This window comes from Triticum aestivum, chromosome 5D, assembly GCF_018294505.1.
Source record: "Triticum aestivum cultivar Chinese Spring chromosome 5D, IWGSC CS RefSeq v2.1, whole genome shotgun sequence".
Lineage (NCBI taxonomy): Eukaryota > Viridiplantae > Streptophyta > Magnoliopsida > Poales > Poaceae > Triticum > Triticum aestivum.
This window is the reverse complement of record NC_057808.1, coordinates 396,937,119-396,948,409: the sequence shown is the minus strand read 5'-3', so window position 1 is coordinate 396,948,409 and position 11,291 is coordinate 396,937,119. Positions and strand designations below refer to the sequence as shown.

The following is an 11,291-nucleotide window of genomic DNA, read 5'->3' as shown; positions in this document are numbered from 1 at the left end:
CTTCTTCAATATCTTGTCAAGGTATGTACTCTGTGAAAGACCAATGAGGCGTCTTGATCTATCTCTATAGATTTTGATGCCTAATATATAAGCAGCTTCTCCAAGGTCCTTCATTGAAAAACACTTATTCAAATAGGCCTTTATACTTTCCAATAATTCTACATCATTTCCCATCAATAATATGTCATCCACATATAACATGAGAAATGCTACAGAGCTCCCACTCACTTTCTTGTAAACACAGGCTTCTCCATAAGTCTGTGTAAACCCAAACGCTTTGATCATCTCATCAAAGCGAATGTTCCAACTCCGAGATGCTTGCACCAGCCCATAGATTGAGCGTTGGAGCTTGCATACTTTGTTAGCATTCTTAGGATCGACAAAACCTTCCGGCTGCATCATATACAACTCTTCCTTAAGGAAGCCGTTAAGGAATGCCGTTTTGACGTCCATCTGCCATATCTCATAATCATAGTATGCGGCAATTGCTAACATGATTCGGACGGACTTCAGCTTCGCTACGGGTGAGAAAGTCTCATCGTAGTCAACCCCTTGAACTTGTCGATAACCCTTAGCGACAAGTCGAGCTTTGTAGATGGTCACATTACCATCTGCGTCCGTCTTCTTCTTAAAGATCCATTTGTTTTCTATGGCTCGCCGCTCATCGGGCAAGTCAGTCAAAGTCCATACTTTGTTTTCATACATGGATTCTATCTCGGATTTCATGGCTTCTAGCCATTTGTCGGAATCCGGGCCCGCCATCGCTTCTTCATAGTTCGAAGGTTCACCGTTGTCTAACAACATGATTTCCAGGACAGGGTTGCCGTACCACTCTGGTGCGGAACGTGTCCTTGTGGACCTACGAAGTTAAGCAACTTGATCTGAAGCTTCATGATCATCATCATTAACTTCCTCCCCAGTCGGTGTAGGCACCACAGGAACATTTTCCCGCGCTGCGCTACTTTCCGGTTCGGAAGGGGTGACTATCACCTCATCAAGTTCCACTTTCCTCCCACTCAATTCTTTCGAGAGAAACTCCTTCTCTAGAAAGGACCCGTTCTTTGCAACGAAGATCTTGCCTTCGGATCTGAGGTAGAAGGTGTACCCAATAGTTTCCTTAGGGTATCCTATGAAGACGCATTTTTCCGATTTGGGTTCGAGCTTTTCAGGTTGAAGTTTCTTGACATAAGCATCGCATCCCCAAACTTTTAGAAACGACAGCTTAGGTTTCTTCCCAAACCATAATTCATACGGTGTCGTCTCAACGGATTTAGACGGTGCCCTATTTAAAGTGAATGCGGCAGTCTCTAAAGCATAACCCCAAAATGAGAGCGGTAAATCGGTAAGAGACATCATAGATCGCACCATATCCAATAGAGTGCGATTACGACGTTCGGACACACCATTTCTCTGAGGTGTTCCAGGCGGCGTGAGTTGTGAAACTATTCCACATTTCCTTAAGTGTGTACCAAATTCGTGACTTAAATATTCTCCACCACGATCTGATCGTAAGAATTTTATTTTCCTGTCACGTTGATTCTCAACCTCACTCTGAAATTCCTTGAACTTTTCAAAGGTTTCAGACTTGTGTTTCATTAGGTAGACATACCCATATCTACTTAAATCATCAGTGAGAGTGAGAACATAACGATATCCTCCGCGAGCCTCAACACTCATTGGACCACACACATCGGTATGTATGATTTCCAATAAGTTGGTTGCTCGCTCCATTGTTCCGGAGAACGGAGTCTTGGTCATCTTACCCATGAGGCATGGTTCGCACGTGTCAAATGATTCATAATCAAGAGACTCCATAAGTCCATCTGCATGGAGCTTCTTCATGCGCTTGACACCAATGTGACCAAGGCGGCAGTGCCACAAGTATGTGGGACTATCGTTATCAACTTTACATCTTTTGGTATTCACACTATGAACATGTGTAACATCACGTTCGAGATTCATCAGAAATAAACCATTGACCAGCGGGGCATGACCATAAAACATATCTCTCAAATAAATAGAACAACCATTATTCTCAGATTTAAATGAGTAGCCATCTCGAATTAAATGAGATCCAGATACAATGTTCATGCTCAAAGCTGGCACTAAATAACAATTATTGAGGTTTAAAACTAATCCCGTAGGGAGATGCAGAGGTAGCGTGCCGACGGCGATCACATCGACCTTGGAACCATTCCCGACGCGCATCGTCACCTCGTCCTTCGCCAGTCTCCGTTTATTCCGTAGTTCCTGTTTTGAGTTACAAATATGAGCAACCGCACCGGTATCAAATACCCAGGAGCTACTACGAGTACTGGTAAGGTACACATCAATTACTTGTATATCACATATACCTTGGGTGTTGCCGGCCTTCTTCTTGTCCGCTAAATATTTGGGGCAGTTCCGCTTCCAGTGACCACTTCCCTTGCAATAAAAGCACTCAGTCTCGGGCTTGGGTCCATTCTTTGACTTCTTCCCGGTAACTGGCTTACCGGGCGCGGCAACTCCCTTGCCGTCCTTCTTGAAGTTCTTCTTACCCTTGCCCTTCTTGAACTTAGTGGTTTTATTCACCATCAACACTTGATGTTCTTTTCTGATCTCTACCTCAGCTGATTTCAGCATTGAATATACCTCGGGAATGGTCTTTTCCATCCCCTGCATATTGTAGTTCATCACAAAGCTCTTGTAGCTTGGTGGAAGCGACTGGAGGATTCTGTCAATGACCGCGTCATCCGGGAGATTAACTCCCAGCTGAGACAAGCGGTTGTGCAACTCAGACATTCTGAGTATGTGCTCACTAACAGAACTGTTCTCCTCCATTTTACAGCTGAAGAACTTGTCGGAGACATCATATCTCTCGACCCGGGCATGAGCTTGAAAAACCAGTTTCAGCTCCTCGAACATCTCATATGCTCCATGTTTCTCAAAACGCTTTTGGAGACCCGGTTCTAAGCTGTAAAGCATGCCGCACTGAACGAGGGAGTAATCATCAGCACGCTGCTGCCAAGCGTTCATAATGTCTTGGTTCTCAGGGATTGGTGCTTCACCTAGCGGTGCTTCTAAGACATAATCTTTCTTGGCTGCTATGAGGATGATCCTCAGGTTCCGGACCCAGTCCGTATAGTTGCTGCCATCATCTTTCAGCTTGGTTTTCTCTAGAACGCGTTGAAATTGAGGACAACGTGGGCCATTTGATCTACAATACATAGTGTAAAGATTTTAGACTAAGTTCATGATAATTAAGTTCATATAATCAAATTATTTAATGAACTCCCACTCAGATAGACATCCCTCTCGTCATCTAAGTGAAACATGATCCGAGTTCAACTAGGCCGTGTCCGATCATCACGTGAGACGGACTAGTCAAGATCGGTGAACATCTCCATGTTGATCGTATCTTCTATACGACTCATGCTCGACCTTTCGGTCCTCCGTGTTCCGAGGCCATGTCTGTACATGCTAGGCTCGTCAAGTCAACCTAAGTGTATTGCGTGTGTTCCGAGGCCATGTCTGTACATGCTAGGCTCGTCAACACCCGTTGTATTCGAACGTTAGGATCTATCACACCCGATCATCACGTGGTGCTTCGAAACAACGAACCTTCGCAACGGTGCACAGTTAGGGTGAACACTTTCTTGAAATTATTATAAGGGATCATCTTACTTACTACCGTCGTTCTAAGCAAATAAGATGCAAAAACATGATAAACATCACATGCAATCATATAGTGACATGATATGGCCAATATCATCATGCTCCTTTGATCTCCATCTTCGGGGCACCATGATCATCTTCTTCACCGGCATGACACCATGATCTCCATCATCATGATCTCCATCATTGTGTCTTCATGAAGTCGTCACGCCAATGATTACTTCTACTTGTATGGCTAACGCGTTTAGCAACAAAGTAAAGTAAATTACATGGCGTTATTCAATGACACGCAGGTCATGCAAAATAATAAAGACAACTCCTATGGCTCCTGCCGGTTGTCATACTCATCGACATGCAAGTCGTGATTCCTATTACAAGAATATGATCAATCTCATACATCACATATATCATTCATCACATCTTCTGGCCATATCACATCACATAGCACTTGCTGCAAAAACAAGTTAGACGTCCTCTAATTGTTGTTGCAAGTTTTTACGTGGTTTGTAGGTTTCTAGCAAGAACATTTCTTACCTACGTATGACCACAACGTGATTTGCCAATTTCTATTTACCGTTCATAAGGACCCTTTTCATCGAATCCGTTCCGACTAAAGTAGGAGAGACAGACACCCGCTAGCCACCTTATGCAACTAGTGCATGTCAATCGGTGGAACCTGTCTCACGTAAGCGTACGTGTAAGGTTGGTCCGGGCCGCTTCATCCTACAATGCCGCCGAAACAAGAAACGACTAGTAGCGGCAAGAAGAATTGGCAACATCAACGCCCACAACTTCTTTGTGTTCTACTCGTGCATAGTAACTACGCATAGGCCTGGCTCATGATGCCACTGTTGGTAATCGTAGCATAATATTAAAATTTTCCTACGCTCACCAAGATGCATCTATGGAGTCTACTAGCAACGAGGGGAAGGGAGTGCATCTACATACCGTTGTAGATCGCGAGCGGAAGCGTTCCAATGAACGTGGATGACGGAGTCGTACTCGCCGTGATCCAAATCACCGATGACCGAGTGCCGAACGTACGGCACCTCCGCGTTCAACACACGTACGGTGCAGCGACGTCTCCTCCTTTCTTGATCCAGCAAGGGGGGAGGAGAGGTTGATGGAGATCCAACAGCACGACGGCGTGGTGGTGGATGTAGCGGCTCTTCGGCAGGGCTTCGCCGAGCTTCTACGCGAGAGAGAGAGGTGTTGTAGGGGAGGAGGGAGGCGCCCAAGGCTTAGATGTTGCTGCCCTCCCTTCCCCCCACTATATATAGGGCCAAGGGAGAGGGGGGGCGCAGCCTTGCCCCTTCCTTCAAGGAAGGGTGCGGCCAGGGGGGAGTCCTTCCCCCCCAAGGCACCTCGGAGGTGCCTTCCCCCTTTAGGACTCTCCCTTCTTTCTTATCTCTTGCGCATGGGCCTCTTGGGGCTGGTGCCCTTGGCCCATATAGGCCAAGGCGCACCCCTTACAGCCCATGTGGCCCCCCGGGGCTGGTGGACCCCCTTGGTGGACCCCCGGACCCCTTTCGGCACTCCCGGTACAATACCGATAAAGTGCGAAACTTTTCCGGCGACCAAAATAAGACTTCCCATATATAAATCTTTACCTCCTGACCATTCCGGAACCTCTCGTGACGTCCGGGATCTCATCCGGGACTCCGAACAACTTTCGGGTTTCCGCATACATATATCTCTACAACCCTAGCGTCACCGGACCTTAAGTGTGTAGACCCTACGGGTTCGGGAGACATGCAGACATGACCGAGACGCCTCTCCGATCAATAACCAACAGCGGGATCTGGATACCCATGTTGGCTCCCACATGTTCCACGATGATATCATCGGATGAACCACGGTGTCGAGGATTCAATCAATCCGTATGCAATTCCCTTTGTCAATCGGTATGTTACTTGCCCGAGATTCGATCGTCGGTATCCCAATACCTTGTTCAATCTCGTTACCGGCAAGTCACTTTACTCGTACCGCAAAGCATGATCCCGTGACTAACGCCTTAGTCATATTGAGCTCATTATGATGATGCATTACCGAGTGGGCCCAGAGATACCTCTCCGTCACACGGAGTGACAAATCCCAGTCTCGATCCGTGCCAACCCAACAGACACTTTCGGAGATACCCGTAAAGCACCTTTATAGTCACCCAGTTACGTTGTGACGTTTGGCACACCCAAAGCACTCCTACGGTATCCGGGAGTTGCACGATCTCATGGTCCAAGGAAAAGATACTTGACATTGGAAAAGCTCTAGCAAACGAAACTACACGATCTTTTATGCTATGCTTAGGATTGGGTCTTGTCCATCACATCATTCTCCTAATGATGTGATCCCGTTATCAATGACATCCAATGTCCATAGTCAGGAAACCATGACTATCTGTTGATCAACGAGCTAGTCAACTAGAGGCTTACTAGGGACAGGTTGTGGTCTATGTATTCACACATGTATCACGATTTCCGGACAATACAATTATAGCATGAATAATAGACAATTACCATGAACAAAGAAATATAATAATAACCATTTATTATTGCCTCTAGGGCATATTTCCAACAACATCTTCCTCCTCTTGCTCAGCTTCTTCATCAACATCAAAGTCAATGTTGTCATCATAAAGATCATCATCACCATCATCTATGTCATAGTCACTGTCACTGAAATCAGAATTTGAAACAACTATATCTTCAATAATTGTTTGTCCATCTTCAGTTAGCATGTTGTGCTCAGCACCCTCAATCAGCAAACTCTGTGGGTCTGTTCCATTTGCTGCAATCTTTGACAAGGGATCTTCCACAAAGACTGAAATTAGGCTACAGGAAGAGGATGCACTTGCTACTGCAAAACTTGATGTTGATGTTATCAAAGACAGGGGCAATGTGCACACCAAATCAGACCTGAAGTTGCTAATGAAATCTGTATGGTCAACCATGAGTGCAAGCATTTTATGCTCAACACTAGCTCTGATCATATGTTGCACATCCTCATCACCTCTAATTCTGATCAAACCATCTAAGATTGGTTTATTTGGTTTGCATTAGTAAATGATGTGCTCAATCACATGATATCCCAACCAAAGCAAGTGTTCTTCAAGGAATGCATAGGAGAAAGTGCCAGAGTCAACATAGTCTAGCACCTAAACAGAAGGGTTCCAGTACTCCAGCTTACTGATTGGGCCACAGAAAATTCCACCATGCTCAAGTTCCAGTGTAAAAAAAGGACTATCTACCCTTTCTCCATTTGCTGCATCACACACTGCATCCAAAAAAAGACGCATCAGTTCAGAAACAATATTCAGTTAACTGAATATTCAGTTGAATGAAAATAATTCAATTAACAAGATGCACAGATTTACTAAACTATAACAACTTAAGGTTCAGTTAACTGAACCTTTCAGTTAACTACAGTAAGCTGAAAATATTCAGATAACTACAGTAAGCTGAAAGTATTCAGTTAACTACAGTAACTAAACATATTTAGTGAACTGCAGTAACTGAACATATTCAGTGAACTAAAGATAAACTAACCATAAATGAAATACAACATTAGCAAAACAATTCAGTTAACTGAAACTTCACTGCACATACCATTAGCATTACCAAAACTAAACTAAATGGTTGAACGATTTAGCCCAGTTTATACTCTGTACAAAACATCTTCAACAACAAAAATGAGTTTAATTTATCCACACAAACAGATGCATGAGTAGAGTACTAGCTAGAGCAGAACTAAAAGCCAACTAAAAAGGCATGAACATCTAATTTATTCGCCATAAACGCTAGCTCTCATGTCGAACCCAAACCTAAAATCATCGGCCGAAACCCTAGCTATACTGCGCCATACATGACCCTACGCAAGAAACACCACTACACGGCCTTAGATCGAGAACAAATGTCACCGAATCGAGCTGTTGTGCACGACGCAAACGGCGGGGCGAGGAGCCGCAGAGCAAAGTAGAGGAGAGGAGAGGGAGGAAATGACTCACAGTAATCAGGAGGGAAGACGCCGAACGGGCGGACGAGATGAGCATATGCAGGCATCTCGACGCCGCCGGCAAACGGCGTCGACGACGCCTCCGTCACTGATGTCACCATCGCCCCGCCAGCCCGTGAACTCCTGTCGCCCCGACAGAGACCAACTGAATCCTCTCGAACGGACGCGAACTGGATTCCAGACCGATTTAATTCAGGTGTTGTACTGCGGGTTGATTAGGCTTAACGGCAGGGGGTTTCTTGCAAAAGTGCGGGCAACGACCGGTCCAGTCACCTGGCTGCCACTTGTCGAGTTGTGATAGGCCGGGACTAAAACATCACATGCAGTGCAGGTTGGGGTATGGTGGAGTTGATTTTTACAAGTTTAAGACTAAATCATCACATGTCGTGCAAGTTTGGGTACCTCTTTTTTCTTGCATTACGGTTGAGGACTTGAGGTCAGTAGTAGCTCGCTTCAGTAATGGTAAACCTACTGGTAACTTCTAACTGCCCGAAAGGAAGAAAATCCCTATTCTATCGATGGATCAAACAAAAGATCAGAATAAACTAGTATTTTCGATTGAAACGGTAATTTCTAATCTCCACGTTTGATCCGCATCGAAATCTGTAAACATTTTATAAGGGGGTGTACCCAACTACCCAAGCAATCCTCAAACAAGTCCACGTCGCACTCGAGATGAATTCACCCGATTAATGATGCTAGTTACCACTTAACACATCCCCAGAAAAAGTTAACACTTAACAGGATAGCATTTCTCGTTCTCTAATTATTGTACATGTAAAAATGCACTCCCACTGTAAGCATGCATGTTGTAAGGAAAACACAAACGGAAATGTTATCTGGCTAATGTTAGCTCAGAAGGGGGTGGCAAGCGAACATTTTTTTTTTGCAAGTTTACTTGATAAAAGATGACAAATCCTGCCCTTTTTTGCTACAAAATCTCGTAGAAGTTATCGTGTGTTTATGAAGAAACTGTCTAGTGTCAACCTCATATAATTAAATTTGCCATCTAAAACGTTCACAAATGTCAAACCTTCCCAACGAACGTTCGCCAGCTATTGCGGTCCTATACAAAAGCATCTTACTTCTTGCAGACGACCGAAAATAGGTGACCAAGGCGGAATGGCCCCTATAGCAGCCAAGAAGAGGGCTATGGGGAAGCTCCGCTGTCCCATGCCTCTCAGCGCAGTTCGCCCAACGACGGCAGGGGAGCACGGGGGAGGAGGTGGATTTTATGATGGTTAGGATTTATAAATATGGAGTAGTAAAATTCATAATAAAACACATTGACACACGAGCTACACAAAATGAGCGCGCGCATGCACGCACAATTACTGTTTTTGAAATCTTGATTTTTTTTTAGCTGTTCGTTAATGTGCTTCACCATGAAACTTTGAATGCTGATTTTGAGAAGAGAAAAACCAGGCGCATTAGCGCCGGAGCACTAAAAGGCATTTCTTCGGTCTGTCGTTGTTAAAGAAGTCCGAACTCCGAAGCAACATAGTTGCCCAAACCTTGCAATTTTCGCTAGAGCAAAAGCCCTAGTACTACAATACCTTTTGTACTCCATGTGCATTTTGAGAGCAAAATTTCCATCGTTCAGAGTTAAGAGCATCCAACGTTTACGATAGGTGTGTTCACTCATTTGAATACTAGTACTACCTCGAGTAACACAATCCGAGATTCCGAGCCACACTCGTCGACACGAGAGCAGAAGCAATATTAATACGTAGTACAAAGCTTGCGGTAGAAGCCATCTTGTCAAAGCGTGTTACCGCGACACCTCGGAGTCATCCGGGCAGCAGGGCGTGCCAGCTTCGCGACGCTCACTCCGATTTTCTAATAATCAGCCGGCGATGATGCCGAAACACAACAGCACGGGGCGCGACAAGAGGGCCGCGGGGGTCAGCGGCGAACCCGGCGACGACATGCAGCGAGGCGTAGAAAAGGAACGGCGCCCGATGCGTGCGCAGTAAAAGCCCGCCCGCCAAACGAGGGACCACGGCCGGCCCGGCCGGACAGACACCGCTCTGCCCGTCGATGCCTAGCCCGCTGCAGGCTACAGTGCTAGCAGCAGTGCTCCTACCCCGCTGAAAAGGTCCGGCCTTCCATACTGCACCCCCCTCTCTCTACCGCTCGCTCGCCCTTTGTCAAACCTCGCCGGTCCCGAACCCGAAGCCCCATTCCTCACTTCAACGCCGCACACCGGAGCGCGCGCCCGGCTCGCTCTGACCGGCGTTGCTGGCGCTCCGTTGCTCCCCCGCTTCTCGCTATAAATAACTACACGCACATCCAGCCAGCCTGCCAGCCAACCATTGGAGGAGCTTCCATCCCCACACTGACCGGCCCACCCCAGCTTGCTTGCTGGCTTCTCTTCTTCTTCTCTAGCTCCTTCTCTAACTCCTTCTGTCTGCCCTGCCCTGCCCCGTGCCGAGCCAGATGGAGGTAAGGCATCCCATGCCAGTGCCAAGTTCATCGAGGATCATGGGTGTGGTGTTCATCCTTGTGCTCGGTCTGTATTGGTCTTGCAGAAGGCGAGGAGGCCTCAGGTGCCGGCGTTCGGGGAGTGGAACTACTACTACCACTACGACGAGCCGGCGGCGGCGGCGGCGTGGTACGCCATGCCGGAGCCGCAGGCCTGCAGCGACGTGTGGTTCAAGTACTCGCCGCCCCCGCACAAGCCCGCGCCCAAGAAGCAGCAAGCGAGGCGGCGGCGGCCGGCGGACTGCGACAGCGTGTCCCGGGAGCGTCAGCACGCGAGGCCGTCCTTGGACGCCGCTGCAACGGCCAAGGGCGGCACCTCCAGGCGGGTGGTGCGGCCGGTCGACGCGGACCTGTACCAGGTGCCGCCGCCGGAGTTCACCCCCAACCGGCGGCCAAGCAAGGTACGTACGGCCCCATAAAAGAATGTGTAATTACTGCTGGAGCGGGTTTCTTTAATTTTTGTCGTAATGGTTGGAACTTATTGACTGATCTTTTCGTTGTTTGAATGCGGCTTGTGCAGCAGAGGAGGAGCCTGTGGATGATGGGCTGCCTGGGCTGCGTCGCCTGAGCCGAACCCCTCCCATGCCTGCCAACGGGAAGCGGGAAGCTGCGTGTTTATACCGGAGTAGTATTTACATTTTCACTTTCTCTTGTTGTTGGGTAGTTCTCTCTCTCTGCGACGTTCGTGGTGATCTCTTGGCTTGTGGCAAGATAGTTATTACTGCTACTCTTTTAGAGTTGGACTTTCTACTCTCTTTTTTGTATGATGTGGCGTGGGTAACACTGGCTATGACCATTTCGAGCTTCTACTCTCTCTCTCTCTCTCTCTCTCTCTCTGTAACGTGGGTGAGGTTTCCTTCTGTGTGCAACATCTCTGTGTTCATCAGCCCGAGAAGCACAATGTTTACAAATTCTGATCAAGTTTAAGTTGCAAACAAACGAGCTCTCACATCACACTGCATTGCACGAGAGGACACGGCGACATTGGGTCCGGGCTTGGCCGTATGCATCCCGGGGTCGTGTGCCAGTCCACTGTATCAGTGACCGCAATAGGCAATGGGGGCTCCTGAGGCAAATTTGACAAATTTAACCTATGGACGAAATCAAATCCCGGAATGAACTGTCCATGAAACTATTTCACGCGG

At 47.0% G+C, this 11,291-nt stretch overlaps 1 protein-coding gene across 2 annotated transcripts; it reads left to right on the top strand.

Moving 5' to 3' along the window:
- The first annotated feature begins 9,672 nt into the window (after positions 1 to 9,672).
- LOC123125113 (uncharacterized) lies at positions 9,673 to 10,942 on the top strand. 2 transcript variants are annotated; one of them, XM_044545649.1, is made up of 3 exons: positions 9,673 to 10,107; positions 10,194 to 10,547; positions 10,670 to 10,942. In XM_044545649.1, the coding sequence occupies exons 1-3, from the start codon at positions 10,102 to 10,104 to the stop codon at positions 10,712 to 10,714; spliced, it is 405 nt and encodes a 134-aa protein (XP_044401584.1). In that variant the 5' UTR covers positions 9,673 to 10,101; the 3' UTR covers positions 10,715 to 10,942. The 2 variants fall into 2 exon arrangements, with proteins under 2 accessions (XP_044401584.1, XP_044401583.1); XM_044545648.1 differs by having other exon boundaries at positions 9,676 to 10,107; positions 10,667 to 10,942.
- Positions 10,943 to 11,291: the final 349 nt, after the last annotated feature.

Coding starts and splice junctions, on each gene's coding strand:
- LOC123125113 (XM_044545648.1), top strand. Junction 10,548..10,666: donor CCAACCGGCGGCCAAGCAAG/GTACGTACGGCC, acceptor CGGCTTGTGCAG/CAGAGGAGGAGCCTGTGGAT.